The 17,711-nt window shown below is 37.1% G+C and overlaps 3 protein-coding genes across 4 annotated transcripts; 1 reads left to right on the top strand and 2 right to left on the bottom strand.

Annotated features, from left to right (window-relative positions):
• Nucleotides 1–235: 235 nt before the first annotated feature.
• LOC115975614 (aldehyde dehydrogenase family 3 member F1-like) lies at nucleotides 236–6,412 on the bottom strand. Of its 2 annotated transcripts, none has more exons than XM_031096484.1 (10): nucleotides 6,124–6,412; nucleotides 5,519–5,587; nucleotides 3,468–3,564; nucleotides 2,862–3,068; nucleotides 2,278–2,402; nucleotides 2,043–2,147; nucleotides 1,770–1,942; nucleotides 1,293–1,383; nucleotides 978–1,138; nucleotides 236–801 (listed from the first exon to the last, which is right to left on the bottom strand). In XM_031096484.1, exons 1-10 carry the CDS (start codon nucleotides 6,319–6,321, stop codon nucleotides 594–596), a joined length of 1,434 nt encoding a protein of 477 aa, XP_030952344.1. In that variant the 5' UTR covers nucleotides 6,322–6,412; the 3' UTR covers nucleotides 236–593. The 2 variants fall into 2 exon arrangements, with proteins under 2 accessions (XP_030952344.1, XP_030952337.1); XM_031096477.1 differs by having other exon boundaries at nucleotides 989–1,138; nucleotides 6,124–6,409.
• A 1,682-nt stretch (nucleotides 6,413–8,094) lies between these two features.
• LOC115975597 (aldehyde dehydrogenase family 3 member F1-like) lies at nucleotides 8,095–12,859 on the bottom strand. The gene is made up of 10 exons (XM_031096452.1): nucleotides 12,562–12,859; nucleotides 11,867–11,935; nucleotides 11,134–11,230; nucleotides 10,550–10,756; nucleotides 10,142–10,266; nucleotides 9,888–9,992; nucleotides 9,613–9,785; nucleotides 9,123–9,213; nucleotides 8,849–8,998; nucleotides 8,095–8,659 (listed from the first exon to the last, which is right to left on the bottom strand). The coding sequence occupies exons 1-10, from the start codon at nucleotides 12,757–12,759 to the stop codon at nucleotides 8,399–8,401; spliced, it is 1,476 nt and encodes a 491-aa protein (XP_030952312.1). The 5' UTR covers nucleotides 12,760–12,859; the 3' UTR covers nucleotides 8,095–8,398.
• A 1,215-nt stretch (nucleotides 12,860–14,074) lies between these two features.
• On the top strand, nucleotides 14,075–17,041 carry LOC115975592 (uncharacterized abhydrolase domain-containing protein DDB_G0269086-like). The gene is made up of 3 exons (XM_031096439.1): nucleotides 14,075–14,300; nucleotides 14,990–15,933; nucleotides 16,009–17,041. The coding sequence occupies exons 2-3, from the start codon at nucleotides 15,460–15,462 to the stop codon at nucleotides 16,687–16,689; spliced, it is 1,155 nt and encodes a 384-aa protein (XP_030952299.1). The 5' UTR covers nucleotides 14,075–14,300; nucleotides 14,990–15,459; the 3' UTR covers nucleotides 16,690–17,041.
• The last annotated feature ends 670 nt before the right edge of the window (nucleotides 17,042–17,711 follow it).

The raw sequence follows: 17,711 nt of genomic DNA, 5'->3' as shown, positions 1-17,711 counted from the left end.
ATAGATAGATAGTGAGGAAGGGAGATGTAGGGTTCAAATCATATGACTGGAACACTGCAAATAATGTCATTATCATTGGGTTATCACCTAACCTCCATGAAATGAACTTGAGCTCATAGACAAACCACAGAGAAGGAAATAGGAATAATTGAGTGATACCTTGATCTAGGCTCATTATTGAGACATACATGACAAAACTTCTTAATTGGAAGTTATAACCTTAGAATTTCATACATAAGAGTAAACAATAAAACATAACCTCAATATATAAAATAAAAACATAACTGTAGTCTATTAGTAATACAGACTTTTAGCCTCATAAGAAATTCTTGCTAACTCACAGGGGGAAGCAGAAGCATATCCTCAAAGCTCCCATTGCTTTATCTGCTAAATTTAGAGCGCAACAATTTGCACACAATGGTTATTGATACTATAAATAATAACACTTTCAAATGAATATCTGAATGTGATTCATCTCACTCTCTCTCTCTCTCTCTCTCTCATCCTTTTGGATGAGCAATATACATCTAATAAAAGTAGCTATATGTCACCTAATCCCTGCCTATAACTCTTCAAGCCGAGTATGACAAGGACTAATCCAAGATAATCGTAATTGAAAGCGGACGCCAAGAGTTGAAACTTGTGATTGTTCCATGGAGGAAATCTAAACCAAAATTCAGTAAGGAAACTTCTTCTTGTAACAGCCTTCTCATGGCTGAATGTGTCAAATGAGAACTTTCCATGGTACCTACCAAATCCACTTCCACCAACTCCTCCAAATGGGAGGGTATCAGCTGCATACTACACAGCCAAATGCAAGCCTTCAGACTGAGAATTTAGAAGCTATAAGCATTGAGGACTATTTTACTGTTTTTTGGCCTTTGTAATGAAGTGTAATTTAATATTCACTCATTAAGTACAGATTAGACAGTTTAGTTTACTTGAGAAACTAAAAGTAGTGCAGACAATTGACTTATTGATAACATACTTGAATAATTGTATCGTTGAATGTCACGCTTCCAGATGATGTTTCAGAAATCATCCTTCTTTGGAGTGTTTTATTTTTGGTGAAGCAATATATAGCCAGTGCTTTAGGCTTTGAATTTATGAATTGTATACTGTCTTCAATCTTCTCTAGCTGTCAAACCAAGAAAAGAATCACTATAAATGAGCAACATGCCTTACTGAGTACTCAGTTTTCTCGAGCTACCACCACATTCATAAATACACTGCCCGGCAAGGCCAGTAAAGAAACCTATTATATAATACATATATCTGCATGTGTGTCTTACTGTAATTATTGGAAGCAATGGACCAAAGATCTCATCTGTCATAATTTCTGCTTGGAGAGGGGGATCCATCAAGATTGTTGGCTCAATGAACCTGAATGGAGATCAATAACAAGCATATTAAAACTAATACTCGTGAAACATACAAATTAAAGAATAAGACAAGTTGTCAAAGAAAATTGTCCTAATGATAAAAAAGAGGTTAAAAACAGAAGCTCAACTTTCTCTTATATACCAAGCATTTTTCTCTTTTCAAATCCTCAAAATAGCACAATGGAATAATTTAATATAGGGATTAATCCCATATAAAAACCAATTTATTGAATATGAACACTATGAATTCATATATAACCAAAACTTCCTTAACAAAAAAGAAAAAGGGAGGGTCGTGGGTTTTAGAGAGAGAGAGAGAGAGAGAGAGAGAGAGAGCTTAAATCATAAGGTCCATATTCAGAAAAGCGATTAAATAATGTCATTTACAAGTTATCTTCATCCACTGAACCACCGAAAATAGTAGAGGCATCAACATGTGGATCCTTAAGAAGATTCTTAAGTCGTAAGAGATGTTGTTTATTTATTATCCTTGCAATGCTGTGTGATTCCTTTGGATTTTCTCCAAACATTTCCTTGATCATGCTCTTCATCAACTCCACCTGAAATAGAGTATCATTGTTTCAAAATGTTGTTGCATTACAAACGAACAAACAAACAAAAAATTCATATAAGATTCAGCATAAACTACTACTTTCATACCACAGTGCGTGTAAATTTCTTTTCAACAAGGACGTAGTCTATTGCTATGCATGCTTGACCAGCACAGCAACCAAATTTCCCATAAACAATTCGCTTTACCGCCACCTTGTGATTAGACAGCACAAAAGAACTCAACTTAGCATCTTGTCATAACATAGACCAGAAATGCATAAGTGTGTAGGCCAATTCTGTGACTAAAAAATATTATAGTGTACCACACTAAGGCCAAACTTACCTTTATATCCCAAGAACTAGAAAGGGAATCAAGAACGGCAGGGCATTTTCCACCCAACTCTAGAGTAACAGGTGTTAGATGCTTCACAGCAGCAGACATGACAATCCTTCCAACATGTGCACTTCCTAAGCATTAACATTAAGATTGAATTACTTAGTACCCGTTTGGATTTAAATTAATTTGGTGTTTGCGTTTTGTAATCCGCGTTTTTTTTTTTTTTCAGCCCGTAATTGTTGACAAGTCAACTGTGAACAGTGCATCCATGCACTGTTCACGGTCTCACAAATTACACTTTTTAACAATTTTTTCATTAAAAATTGGTCACGCAGTACTATTTACACATTTAAAAATTATTTCGTTATAGTGTTTTCAGTTTCAGCAAAAATAAGCTGTATCCAAACAGACCCTTAATCTTTTAAAACCAATAGTTAGAATAATGATTAGGTGAATAAAATTCATTATTGCATATCAGTCTAAGTTTGAACCATGTCCTCACTTTAATTCTCATTTAAAAAGTTATATTGAGCATGAGTCTAGGCTCACGTGCAAGGGGGAGTGTTAGAAAGATGAGAGACTGATTTTACCTGTAAAGAAGATCTTGTCCCATTTCTGCTGTAGTAGTTGTTCACCCACAGATGGTCCACCTTGGATAACCTTGACAGCTTTGTTGTCCAAGTAAGTGGAAATTGCAGTTGCTAGAAGAGAAGCACTAGCAGGAGCCAATTCAGAGGGCTTTAGAACCACTGTATTTCCAGCTGCTAATGCACCTATCATTGGTTCCAAGGACAGTCCTATATTTTGTAACAAAATGACAACAATTCAATCGATATTAGGATATGGGAGGAGAAAAATGAAGCAAACTATTTTTTTTCCCCTAGTTATGTTAGAATAATGGTTTAATGATTGAATTCATCATTTTCTAACAATTTAAGTTTTTGGAACAATCAATGATTTATCATTATATAAAAAATAATGATCTTGAGTTTGAACTCTATCTCCACTCTACTTCCCATTTAAAAAATTAAAAACTTCCCGTGCTCGGCCTCACTTGTTAAGGGGAGTTTGGGCCAAAAGTATGGGAAAGTATTAGAATAATGATTAAATGAATAAATTCATCATTTCTTAATATTTTAAACTTTTGAAACAATCAATAATTTATCATATTCTAAAAGGTATAATAATTTACTTACCAAAGGGAAAATTCCACGATGAAATAATGAGGACAAGGCCAAGAGGCTCAGGAACAATTTCTGCACTAGTGAGCAAAGCAATTTGCGGCAGTTTAGCCTATAAACCATACATTAACGAGAAGTGTTAGTATATGTTGCCTCAATTTACTTCGTGAATAAGTTTCTCAAAAAAAAAAAAAAATTCTTTTCTTACTAGAAAGCAGGAAAATTTTAAAAGGTTCTACAAACTTTTTTTTTTCCCATGCAGAATCCCAATAAAATATTATTACCCCAATTTTTTTTATTAAATAATACTTTGATCCTTAAAGTTTGAGACCATCTTCATTTTGGTCCACTGAGTTTGATTAAGTTTTCAAAATAATCAATATTTTGTCTATTTTCATGACTAATTTAGCCGTTAAGTGTCAACAAAACAAGATTATTTTTCTTTTTAAAAAAAATTACCCTCTCTCCCTTAATGGCCATAGGAGTCATGGACATAGACATAAGGACCAAATTAATGAAATCAAATGGTAGACTAAAATGGTAGACTAAAATGAAAAATCTCAAACTTAAGAGACCAAAATGAAAAAAATTCAAAATTCAAGAGTCAAAAATATAATTTAGTCTTTTTTTGGGTGGTTTATTGTTATGAAATATACAAATAATTCGTTTCTTCTTCCTTTTCTCTATTATTACTATTATTATTATTAGTGTATATATATATATATATATATAAATAAAATCAAAACTTTTGACTTTTTATTGACCTCTTTAGAGCTTACCACATTATTATCATTTTTTTAAAAATAAAATTATTTTTGTTTAGTCCAAACTTAACAAGGAGTGAAACTCTATTTCTCTAACAAGTCCAACTTAAACTCATCATTATCATTTTTTAAAACAAAATTATTTTGTTTAGTCTAACAAGAAGTGAAACTTTATCTCTCTAACAAGTCCAACTTACTTCCAAATTTGCGAGGTTAATCATGAATTTTATAAAAGCAGTGCAAATCTCAATATATATATTTTTTAAAACCGAGTAGAGGTATGAGTTATTCTTCTGTTATTTTTTTCTCCTTTACTTTGTTAAAAAAAAGTTATTATTTTATTGTTTTTAATTTATTTTTTAAAAAGTAATTTTGGTACATGAATCACCAAACTCTCTTTAGCTATTTTTTACAAGATAAAAAAACTTGCAATAATTGAATTTGGGGTTGCTTCTACTACATATGTTTTTACTTCACTTCACGATATGAAAGTATGTTAATTTCTTGGGTAAAACGCTTATATAAGATATATTAAGAGGAGGTATGTCTTTCATTATTTCAATGTGGGCTCTTGCACAACATTGTTTAGTGTGGGCCACATGTGGATAAGGTTCGTTTAAAGTTTAGACCCGTTAAAATTTAAAACTTATTACTTTATGGGTTCGTGTACTTTTTTCTTTTTCTTATATTTCTCTTTTGAATAGTTATATATTTTTTGAATTATTTCAATAACTTATTCTTTAATTATATATCTTTTTTGGCATTTTGGAAGTTTTAATATTTGAATTTGTGTAGTCACACACACACACACATATACACATATATTTTATCTATAATTTTTAAGTTCTAAATCTTTTGATTCCTTCTAATAGTTATAGTCATGGATTATTCTTTTAAATGTAACTCATCTTTCTCTTATATTTCTCTATTATTTAGTCATATATATTTTGCTTTGTTTCAATAATTTCTAAGCAGTAAATCATCTTATTCTTTAATATTTTTTGGTCTTTCAGAAGTTTTAATATTTGAATTTTTGAGTTATTTTTTTTTACAGTATCTTAAATTTTTTCACAAATTTTTTGTGAGCCATTGCGTGTTCAAGCAATGGCTTCTTTATCAAATTATAACACAAATTGAAGTCATACAAGAGCAAATCATACAATGGTGTAGTTTTTTAATCAATTTAAGATTTTATAAAATTATTTTAGTCTACCTCATAAATAGGTAGATTCTGCATAGCACGGGTTAGCGACTAGTTATTATTATTATTAATGCCATGTAAAGTCTAGTAGTTGAGCTTACCTTTCTTCCTGACATCCATCCTCTCAAAGATTCCAATGCCAAATTCAGTGTCTTAATCAAGGTTCCTACCTGCAAACAAGGAGAATTTATTATAACAAAAGCAAGAGATCAAACTTTCAATCTCTCCTTCATCTTAAAAATGAATCCAATAGTCTTTACCACTATTTACGTCCCTGTGAAAATATGTTCACAAATTCCTCATGATTGTGATTATTATTCAACCTGTTTTCAAATTCTATTCATGTTCCTTTTCCCTTGTGAGGGTAGTGAATAATTAAACAAATTTCTTGTAATTTTGGCTAAGAACAGTTGTGCATTACTTCTAAACCCGTTTTATGTGATAAATAATATTAGACCCTACCAAATGAATGTGAATTTGTGTGTTCAAATCCTATTGGATGTATGTGTAATTTACCAAGGAAGTTTTTTTTTTTAATTAAAAAAAAAAAAAAAACCCTATCCTAGAAACAAGAAAGCCACAAAAACATGCACTTAAAATAAAACAAGTTAGTAACCTCTCAAACAGGTTATTATGACTCTTATTTTTTAGAAGGTAATCCATATAGTAGAAAATTAAAATGGAACAAGATATATAGTTTGTATACCTCATCTCTAAAAGTCTCAACCTGATGCTTTCCCAAGTCTTGCTTAAGAGCATTAAAGATATCACCCTCCTTTTCCTTTAGCAGAGTAAGCAGCCCTTTGAGCTGTGTCTTTCTCCAAGATGCTTCTTTAGTCTTTCCATGACTGTAATACTCTCTCATGTCCTCCAGATCTCTTTCGAAGTCTCTCAAAGTCTCCATGGCTTAGAGGAAGGAAAAAAAAAATGTGCACTAAACACTTCATCCACACAGCTTAATTCAACTAGCCTTCTTTGCTGACTAGTTGGGTTCATAAATTAAAGCTTCTACTCATGCAGTCTACGTTACCAGTCTATAGTAAATATGTGGGGTCAAGAGAGGGTTAAGTGCAGCTTCCACCTTTCAAAATAGATGTACATGCATCTACTATTAATTTTTGTACAATCTTGTTTAATTATTTTTATGGGACCATATGACTTTTTTTTTTTTTAATGGAATGGGACCATATGACTTATTAGTTTATCAAGTAATAAAATTCATCCATGTGGCCTAGAATGTAGCATATCCTTATGGAATCATATGGCTTATTAGTTTATCAGACAGTGCGAAAGTGATTGTAGCCTGACAAAGTCTAACACCAGTGCTAAAATATACTATACTCCCCTCTTCTTAATGATGGCAGGTCTTTGTTAGGCAGCTTTCACCAAATCAGAGTGGAGCATGTATTCCGAGAAGGGAATAAATGTGCACACTTGAAAAAAGGGGTTGTCCTATGCCGGAGGACTTTGTTGATTCTGATTTGCTCCCCAACTCTGATATTTCCTCTCTTGTTAATATGGATGCTTCTAGTCTGTATCATTGTAGACTCTCGGGAGCTACTCTCGCCACTTTGGCGAGTTAGGGGTTTTATGTATATTCCGTTTAACCAAAAAAAAGTTTATCAAACAGTGTACTTCTTTTGTGTATAGTTATAAGATCACATGTAGCCAAAATATGGGTAACTTGATTTGCTTCTTTAAGTTGTTTTGTTCATGGATCTGTCCTATCAGTTTTTTGTCATGTATTATTTCTTGAGCAAGCTAAGATTTGGTTTCTTGTCTGTAGTTTATGGTTCCTTTGTTAATAAATTTGTTGATTATCAAAAAAGAAGTTATAAGACCACATGTAGAATTTAATTAGAAAAACTAAATTTTAGCACCTAATTAAGGATTGTAAACTACCTAAAATCTAAAATTTAGCTTATTTAGAAAACAATAGCATATTCTTTTGCATTTTTTCAATAAATAATGCTAGAGATACAAACTATTTTACAAACTGCTGATATGATGAATGATTATTGGTAAATGAAAAAATGATATTAATGGTGAGCCTAAATGAAAATTAATAAGAAGTTTGCCATATTAACTGTGGGTACCTAAGGCATGCTTTGCAACGTTCTAGGCATGCTTGTAACGTCCTTGGCATGCTTGCAACGTCCTTGGCCTTCCTCGGCATGCTTTGCAACATCCTCGGCATGCTTGGCAACGTCCTTGGCCGACCTCGGCATGCTTAGTCTATTTGGTGTGGGTTCAATACCTATGATTAGTCTATTTGTAGTGAAAAAAAATTAATTAAAACAAATTTTAATAATTGGTATTTTGGGATGACTTTTCCAACTATAGCACACCAAATTGCCAAATGTGTTGTGACTCAATGATATTGACCAATCTCTCCCATGAAGTGAAAATTTTATTTTTATGTATTTTTTAGATAGGTAGATAATGGAGAAGGGAGATGTAGGGTTCAAATCACGTGATAGGAGCATTACAAATAATGTCATTAACACTAGGCTATCACCTAACCTCCATGAAATGAACTTGAGTTTATAGACAAACACACAAAGAAAAGAAGAGAAAAGGAAATATGAATAATTGAGTGATACCTTGATCTAGGCTCATTATTGAGACATACACGACAAAACTTCTTAATTGAAAGTTATAACCTTAGAATTTCAAATATAAGAGTAAACAATAAAACATAACCCTAATATATAAAATAAAAACATAACTGTATCCTATTAGTAATACAGACTTTTAGCCTCATAAGAAATTCTTGCTAACTCACAGGGGGAAGCAGAGGCATATCCTCAAAGCTCCCATTGCTTTATTAGCAAAATTAAGAGCACAACAATTTGCACACAGTGGTTATTGATATTATAAAGTATAAATAATAACACTTTCAAATGTATATGAATATGATTCCTCTCACTCACTGTCTCTCTCTTCCTTTTGGATGAGCAATGTGCTTCTAATAAAAGTAGCTATATGTCACCTAATCCCTGCCTATAACTCTTCAAGCCGAGTATGACAAGGACTAATCCAAGATAATCGTAATTGAAAGCGGACGCCAAGAGTTGAAACTTGTGATTGTTCCATGGAGGAAATCTAAACCAAAATTCAGTAAGGAAACTTCTCCTTGCAATGGCTTTCTCATGGCTGAATGTGTCAAATGAGAACTTTCCATGGTACCTACCAAATCCACTTCCACCAACTCCTCCAAATGGGAGGGTGTCAGCTGCATACTACACATAGCCAAATGCAAGCCTTCAGACTAAGAATTTAGAAGCTATAAGCATTGAGGACTATTATACTGTTTTTTGGCCTTTGTAATGAAGTGTAATTTAATATTCACACATTAAGCACAGATTAGACAGTTTAGTTTACTTGAGAAACTAAAAGTAGTGCAGACAATTGACTTATTGATAACATACTTGAATAATTGTATCGTTGATTGTCACGCTTCCAGATGATGTTTCAGAAATCATCCTTCTTTGGAGTGTTTTATTTTTAGTGAAGCAGTATATAGCCAGTGCTTTAGGCTTTGAATTTATGAATTGTATACTGTCTTCAATCTTCTCTAGCTGTCAAACCAAGAAAAGAATCACTCAGCTTTCTTGAGCTACCACCACAATCATGTATACACTGCCCATTAAGGCCAGTAAAGAAACCTATTAAATAATACATATTTCTGCATGTGTGTCTTACTGTAATTATTGGAAGCAATGGACCAAAGATCTCATCTGTCATAATTTCTGCTTGGAGAGGGGGATCCACCAAGATTGTTGGCTCAATGAACCTGGATGGAGATCAACAACAATCATATTAAAACTACTACTGAAACATGCAAATTAAAGAACAAGACAAGCTGTCAAAGAAAATTGTCCTAAAGAAAAAAATGGGATTAAGAACAGAAGCTCAACCTTCTCTTATATACTAAGCATTTGTCTCTTTTCAAATCCTTAAAATAGCACAATGGAATAGTTTAATATAGGGATTAATCCCATATAAAAACCAATTTATTGAATATGAACACTATGAATTCATATATAACCAACACTTCTTCAACAAAAAAGAAAAAGGGAGGGATTTTAAAGAGAGAGAGAGAGAGAGAGAGAGAGAGAGAGAGAGAGAGAGAGAGAGAGAGCTTAAACCATAAGGCCCATATGCACAAAAGAGATTAAATAATGTCATTTACAAGTTGTCTTCATCCACTGAACCTCCATAAACAATAGAGGGATGAACATGTGGATCCTTAAGAAGATTCTCAAGTCGTAAGAGATGTTGTTTATTTATTATCCTTGCAATGCTGTGTGATTCTTTTGGGTTTTCACCAAACATTTCCTTGATCATGCTCTTCATCAACTCCACCTGAAACAGAGTTTCATTATTTCAAAATGCTGTTGCATTACCAAAAAAAAAAAAAAGCTTAAAAACTCATATAAGATTCAGCATAAACTACTACTTTCATACCACAGTGCGTATAAATTTCTTTTCAACAAGGATGTAGTCTATTGCTACGCATGCTTGGCCAGCACAGCAACCATATTTCCCATAAACAATTCGTTTTACTGCCACCTTGTGATTAGACAGCAGAAAAGAACTCAACTTAGCAAATTGTCATAACATAAAACAGATATGCACTAGTGTGTTTAAAGATTTAACCAATTTAGGCCAATTTTGTGGCTATAAAATAACATTGCGTAACACACAAAGGCCAAGCTTACCTTTATGTCCCAAGAACTAGAAAGGGAATCAAGAACGGCAGGGCATTTTCCACCCAACTCTAGAGTAACAGGTGTTAGATGCTTCACAGCTGCAGACATGACAATCCTTCCAACATTTGCACTTCCTAAGCATTAACATTAAGATTGAATTACTTGATCTTTTAAAACCAGTGGTCAGAATAATGATTAGGTGAATAAAATTCATTATTGCATATCAGTCTAAGCTTTTGGAACAAGTGTTAGTTTATCATAATGATAGAGCGAATGATCATGAGTTTGAACCATGTCTTCATTTTACTTCTTATTTAAAAAATTAAAATATCACATGTTGGGCCTCGCATATTAAGGATGAGTCTGAGTCCACGTGCGAGAGGAAGTGTTAGAAAGATGAGAGACGACTAATATTACCTGTAAAGAAGATCTTGTCCCATCTCTGCTGTAGGAGTTGTTCACCCATAGATGGTCCACCTTGCATAACCTTGACAGCTTTGTTGTCCAAGTAAGTGGAAATTGCGGTTGCTAGAAGAGAAGCACTAGCAGGAGCCAATTCAGAGGGCTTTAGAACCACTGTATTTCCAGCTGCTAATGCCCCTATCATTGGTTCCAATGACAGTCCTATATTTTGTAACAAAATGACAACAATTCAATCATTATTAAGGATATGGGAGAAGAAAAATGAAGCAAATTCTATTATATTTTTTTTCCTAGTTATGTTAGAATAAGGGTTTGATGATTGAATTCATCATTTACTAACCATTTAAGTTTTTGAGACAATCAATGATTTATCATGATATCAAAAATTACAATCTTGAGTTTGAAAAAATTAAAAAGTCCCCATGCTATGTCTCACTTGTTAAGGGGGGTTTGAGCCAAATATAAAGGAAAGTGTTAGAATAATAATTAAATGAATAAATTCATTATTTCTTAAGATTTTAAACTATTGAGACAATCAATAATTTATCTTGTTCTAAAAGGTATAATAATTTACTTACCAAATGGAAAATTCCAAGATGAAATAATGAGGACAAGGCCAAGAGGCTCAGGAACAATTTCTGCACTAGTGAGCAAAGCAATTTGCGGCAGTTTAGCCTATAAACCATACATTAACGAGAATTGTTAGTATATGTTGCCTCAATTTACTACGTGAATATGTTTCTCAAAAAAAAACATTCTTGAATATTATTAGCACGTGACTAATTCAACGTGGTGGTTTATGTATAAACTTTTAACTTCTTTGCTTACTAGAAAGCAGGACAATTTTAAAAGGTTCTACAAATTTTTTTTTTTTCCCATACAGAATCCCAATAAAATATTATTACACCAATTTTTTTATTAAATTACACTTTGATCCTTAAAGTTTGAGATTGACTTAATTTTGATCCACTAAGTTTGATTAAGTTTCAAAATAATCAATATTTCATCTATTGTCATGACTAATTTAGCTGTTAAGTGTCAACAAAACAACATTATTTCTACCCTCTCTCCCTTAATGGCCATATAGGAGTCACGGAAATAGACATAAGGACCAAATGAAATCAAACTTGATAGACTAAAATGAAAAAAACCAAAATTCAAGAGTCAAAAATATAATTTATCCTTTTTTTGGGGGAGGGTTTATTGTTATAAAATATACAAATAATTCGTTTCTTCTTCCTTTTCTCTATTAATTATTATTATTATTATTATTATTATTAATGCCATGTAAAGTCTAGTAGTTGAACTTACCTTTCTTCCTGACATCCATTCTCTTAAAGATTCCAATGCCAAATTCAGTGTCTTAATCAAGGTTCCTATCTGCAAACAAGGAGAATTTATGCATAACAAAAGCAAGAGATCAAACTCTTAATCTCTCCTACATCTTAAAAATGAATCCAATAGTCTTTACCACTATTTACGTCGTTGTAAAAATATGTTCACAAATTCCTCGTGATTGTGATTATTATTTAACTTGTTTTCAAATTCTATTCATTTTCCTTTTCCCTTGTGAGGCAGTGGATAATAAAACAAATTTCTTGTAATTTTGGCTAAGAACAGTTGTGCATTACTTCTAAACCCATTTATGTGATAAATAATATTAGACCCTACCAAATGAAGGTGAATTTGTGTGTTCAAATCCTATTGGATGCATGTGTAATTTACCGAGGAAGGTTTTTTTTTAAATATATATATATATAAAATAAAATAAAATAAAAACCCTATCCTAGAAACAAGATAGCAACAAAAACATGCACTTAAAATGGTCCAAGGAAAGCACTCGTATGCTTAAAATAAAACAAGCTAGTAACCTCTCAAACAGGTAATTATGACTCTACTATAAAAAAATATAAAAAAAGTTATTATGACTCTTATTTTTTAGAGGGTAATCCATATATATGTACACTCAGAAAATTAATATGGAACAAGATATATAGTTTGTATACCTCATCTCTAAAAGTCTCAACCTGATGCTTTCCCAAGTCTTGCATAAGAGCATTAAGGATATCACCCTCTTTCTCCTTTAGTAGAGTAAGCAACCCTTTGAGCTGTGACTTTCTCCAAGATGCTTCTTTAGTCTTTCCTTGACTGTAATACTCTCTCATCTCCCCCAGATCTCTTTCAAACTCTCTCAAAGTCTCCATGGCTTAGAGGAAGTGCACTAAACTCTTCAGCCACAGCAGCTTAATTCAACTAGTCTTCTTTGCTGACTAGTTGGGCTTCATAATTAAAGCCGCTCCTCATGCAGTCTACGTTACCAGCCTATGTGTACCTTTGTATAGAGTTTTGCGCGTCTAGCATCCAGCAATTTTAGGTGGGTCTATGCAATGTTCACAGGACCTACATTTTTTTCCTCTTCAGAAAAACAACTTTAAAATTGAGTCTTACGGTATTATTCACATAATTAAAAATTATTTTGTTACAATATTTTCAGTTTTCAATTTTCAACGATAAACATTATTTAAACAGACCCATGTATGGTAAATATGTGGGGTCAAGAGGAGATTAAGTGTCAACTTCTACCTTTCAAAACAGATATACATTTATTATTAATTTTTTTTGTACAATCTTACACAAGAATTATTAGAAGGGTAAAACTAAAATTTAAAAAAAAAATTCTGGCCCATATGACTTGTAAGAACCAAGTACGAGGCCTATGGGCCTTGGATTACTATGGGCTCACAATCTATTTGTAGTGGGCTTGAAGGTTTCCTACTATGGGTCGTTCTCGGCAGAGACTCAAAGCAACGCCCAGTTTGATGTTCACTCTGTCACTCTTTCCTCTCCAAGTTTCTGAACCCCTTCCTCTCCCATCTTTCTTCTATTTATAGCCTAGGTTAGTGGGAAGATCATGATTACAGCCACCGTTTGTGCTATTGAAGGTCCAATATCATTTGATTTAAGTGGATGTTTAGGTGAGAGGGCGGTGCTGCATTTATGATCTTGGAACTTGATTCCATCTGGACCGATAATGCTCGGCAGCACCGTCTCCCGTGCATACCACATTTTCCCGGGAATGACTCATGTACATGACCGGGAACGTTTGACCGAGCCCACCTTGGAACTTAATACCCTACACCTGTTTGTTATTTATGAATCCCCGGGAATGGCGTAGGACGACTGGACCTTTCGGCTGGGCCTGTGGCCAAAGCCAGTACGAGACAAGGCCCAGGGCCTGTATGGGCCTGGGATCACCGCACTGTACAATTGGGGCAGGGCCCGGGGTCTGTTTGGGCCTAAGGTCTCGGTGCCGTACAATAGCCCCCCCTTGATTCATACTCGGTCATCGAGAAGAATCAAGGAGCAGCATGGGACCTTTTGACCTCGGGAGTCTTTTAGCCTGGGACTTCTGACCGTCATTTCTCATTTAATATTCATCTCAAAAGACGCGCCGTTTCGCGGCGCCAGGCGCAGTCGTCATTATTGCTTGACGGTTCGAGGACCGAAGCGACGTGCGGATTGGTTGTGCTTGGCGTTCGTTGGACTGCTCGTAGACCGCGCCCATTTAATGCTTGATTCAGACGCTTCTTCTTCCTCCACTCATTTTTCTTTCCTCTATAAATAACCTCCCTCTGAACAGCATCCCATTTTTCCTCTGCCAATCTTTAGAGCTTTCTTTTTTCTCTGCCGACCACATTTCCGTGCGCTTGCTTACCCAGTGTTCTTTTCCTCCTTAGAACCCAAAGTAAGTTTTTCTTCCCCTTCCTTTTCCTTTCAACTTTCATTTCTTTGAGTTTACTTTTGTATTTTTAGGCGTTATAGATGGGTTACTCTTACCTCCTAGAGTCCCCGGCTGCTTTGGCCACCTTTAGGAGTAAATTTAACATTCCCAATGACGTGGATGTGGCCTACTGCCATGAGAGCGATATTGAACTCCACCGAGGGCATGGTATAGCTTTCTTTCCTTTGATGTCCATTCTAGAAGGTGGGGTCAGGTTCCCCGTGGATCCCCTCTTAATAAACACACTCACTTACTACGGGCTTTGCCCGGACCAACTTCCCCCCAACTTTTACCGGGTAGTTAGTTGTGTCAGTAAGTTGAACCACACCTTTAACTTACAGTTAGACCACCATGACATTAACCAAATGTATAGGCTCTGTGGGAGCAAAGCCACCGGTTATTACCTAAAGACAAGGGATGCACGGGTACGGCTGATATCATGCCTACCTGATTCGAACAGGAACTCCGCCAATGAGTTCGTTAGGGTGAGCGGCAATTGGTTTGCCGGGGAGTTTCCTTGCCCCCTTAAGCCGCGTGAAGTGGGTTCGTTCCATCCCCTTCATATAACTGCTTTCTTTCGCCTCTCATTTTCTTCCTCTCGGTAAAAAGAATTTTTATGATTAGAGACTAATGCGTCATTTGATCTTTTGCAGACGGCAAAGTGTTTGTGCAGGACCTCAGAGTCGTCCACGCCAAAGACTTAAACTTCGTCCTCCGCTCTGAGATATACGTGCATTGGGACGGGCAACTCCGGGCTTCGCATTTGATTCTCGGTGTGGATCCGGTTTATTCTACTTGGCAGCCGTTCAAGCAGGCACTGATAGTTGACAGCCCCCTGCTGTCGTATATAGACGTTCGGTACGTGAACTTTTTACCGCCGAGTCTTACAACCGGGGAAGCGAGGGAATTTGGCCGGCGGCTTACTTGCGCAGACGAGCTAGCCCCTTTGAGAGACGAATCCGCGGAAAAAGCATCCCGGCGCCTCAGGGAGTTAGCCCACGAAGCCGTACAGCAAGACCAAGCGCAAGAGCAGCCAATCCCCGAGAATCCTGCTGCCGTGAACCAACAACAAGTGATAGAAGCGGCTGCCCTTTTAGCCAGAGCTGCCCGGCCTAAGGGAAAGATGGTATCTAGAAAAGTGCTGTCGGTAGAACGGTTTGTGCCCGGTGCCCGACAATCCAATCAGCCCCCTCCTCCCGAGGGCCGGGGTCAAGTGCCGCAGCCTTCACCCCCATCGCAGGCCGGACGTGCCCGGAAGAAGCAAAAGGTCACCGATCAACCTTCCACTTGCCCGGTCGAGGTCGCTGCCCAGACTCCTCCCCGTCCAACAGGTGGCATTGTTATCCGTGAGCCGCCGACTGAAGCCGGCACGGGGGGCGCGTCCTCCTCCCAAGTGGCTCCTGCGTGGGAGCCGAAGATCCTTCTGGACGGCAAACCATTGCCGTCAACCGCCTGCATTCGGATGTGGGATAAAGGCGAGGGCGGCCGTATTGCCCAATCTTTGGCCGAAGCTCTCCAACTTCCCGAGGATGTGCATGCTTTCGAGGATGGATCCGAGGAGTCGGTAGGGCGCCGGTTAGAGTGGCACGCCATTGCGGTAATTTTTTTTTTGTCTTTCTAGTTCTTCATACAGGTTTCCTTTTGCCTTTTTTCTAACTTTTGTCCTTGCTAGGCTGCCCAAATGGCCCACATTGTGGCTGCTCGGGCACGGGAGCTTGCTGAGGAGAGCGAGCGCGAGAAGGAGGCGCGCGAGGCGGCGGTGAAAACGGCTAAGGAAAAACTGAAGGCCGCCGAGTCTGCTGAGAAGAAGGCTGCAGCTGCCGAGAAGAACCGGTCCCTGGCCGAGAAAAGGTGTGCAGAGCTCCTAACCCAGCAGAATGAGACGGAGCTTAAGCTAGCCCAAGCCATCAGCCTAAACACCTCCAATGCCGAGGAGATAGCTGACCTTAGGGCAGGCTTGGCAGCCGCGGAGCAGAAATGGTATGATGTCGGCTTTGCTGATGCCGAAAACTCTGTAGAGCCGGTGGTTGCTCGGGCTAGGAATATGGGCTTTGAGGCCGGGTGGTTTGCCGCCCTTCAGGCAATGGGTGTTCCTGAGGATTCGCATCTGAGAGACCCCGGCCAAATCCCATTCCCGAGCCCCGCCCCTGCTGCTCAGGGTACCCCGGTGGCGATTGACGAGGAAGAGACAGCCAGTATGAGGGAGCTGGTTGAGCAAATCGATGCTCACGCTGAGCCTGAGGAAATGGAAGCCACCAGTATCCCGACTGTGCAGGAGCTTCTCGGTGAGGCCCCGCCTTTTTCTTTGGCCGGCCAGCAGGAAGTGATACCGCCGAACCAACCTCCCCGCTAATTTTGCTTTTATTTTGCTTGTTCATTTTTATTTTATTGGTTTTACTTGCTCACGTCACCGAGATGCGGTGACCGAACATTTGTTTTATCTCGTTGGTTTTATTTGCCTATGTCACCGGGATGTGGTGACCGAACAATTGCTCTACTTTAATTAGAAGTCCGTTTTCTTTTTCCGTTTGAATTTGTCGAATGAAATTATCTCTGTTCGTGTTTTTGCTTGAACCACGCCAGTGCTATGGCTGCTTAATGTAATGGTACCCCCCGAGAACCTTTTACGCGGCGCTTAGCGTATTTTGAGAGCGCTTTTTGACTTAGTATTTGAAAAAAAAAAGGTCGGGTTAGGCTTTGGCTGAACCGGGAATCGAGCCGAGGGCCAGGTTTTTGTACTTAGAGAATTATTTGTAGGTTTCCACCTGCTCGGCGATAGTGATCGATCCGAGGATCAGGTTTCTGTCCTTAGAGAATTCTGTAGGTTTCCGCCTGCTCGGCGATAGTGATCGAACCGAGGATCAGGTTTCTGTCCTTAGATTATTATCTGTAGGTTTCCACCTGCTCGGCGATAGTGATCGAACCGAGGATCAGGTTTCTGTCCTTAGATTATTATCTGTAGGTTTCCACCTGCTTGGCGATAGTGATCGAACCGAGGATCAGGTTTCTGTCCTTAGATTATTATCTGTAGGTTTCCACCTGCTTGGCGATAGTGATCGAACCGAGGATCAGGTTTCTGTCCTTAGATTATTATTTGTAGGTTTCCACCTGCTCGGCGATAGTGATCGAACCGAGGATCAGGTTTCTGTCCTTAGATTATTATCTGTAGGTTTCCACCTGCTCGGCGATAGTGATCGAACCGAGGATCAGGTTTCTGTCCTTGGATTATTATTTGTAGGTTTCCACCTGCTCGGCGATAGTGATCGAACCGAGGATCAGGTTTCTGTCCTTAGATTATTATCTGTAGGTTTCCACCTGCTCGGCGATAGTGATCGAACCGAGGATCAGGTTTCTGTCCTTAGATTATTATTTGTA

This window comes from Quercus lobata, chromosome 1, assembly GCF_001633185.2.
Source record: "Quercus lobata isolate SW786 chromosome 1, ValleyOak3.0 Primary Assembly, whole genome shotgun sequence".
NCBI lineage: Eukaryota > Viridiplantae > Streptophyta > Magnoliopsida > Fagales > Fagaceae > Quercus > Quercus lobata.
This window is presented reverse-complemented; position numbering and strand designations above follow the sequence as displayed.

Coding starts and splice junctions, on each gene's coding strand:
- LOC115975614 (XM_031096477.1), bottom strand. CDS start 6,321: ATGGAGACTTTGAGAGACTTCGAAAGAGATCTGGAGGACATGAGAGAG. Junction 2,403..2,861: donor GGACAAGATCTTCTTTACAG/GTAAAATCAGTC, acceptor GTTAATGCTTAG/GAAGTGCACATGTTGGAAGG. Junction 802..988: donor TCAACGATACAATTATTCAA/GTATGTTATCAA, acceptor TTGGCTGTGTAG/TATGCAGCTGATACCCTCCC.
- LOC115975597 (XM_031096452.1), bottom strand. CDS start 12,759: ATGGAGACTTTGAGAGAGTTTGAAAGAGATCTGGGGGAGATGAGAGAG. Junction 11,936..12,561: donor TTGAGACTTTTAGAGATGAG/GTATACAAACTA, acceptor CCTTGTTTGCAG/ATAGGAACCTTGATTAAGAC. Junction 9,786..9,887: donor AGAAATTTATACGCACTGTG/GTATGAAAGTAG, acceptor ACTCTGTTTCAG/GTGGAGTTGATGAAGAGCAT.
- LOC115975592 (XM_031096439.1), top strand. CDS start 15,460: ATGGTATCTAGAAAAGTGCTGTCGGTAGAACGGTTTGTGCCCGGTGCC. Junction 15,934..16,008: donor TAGAGTGGCACGCCATTGCG/GTAATTTTTTTT, acceptor TGTCCTTGCTAG/GCTGCCCAAATGGCCCACAT.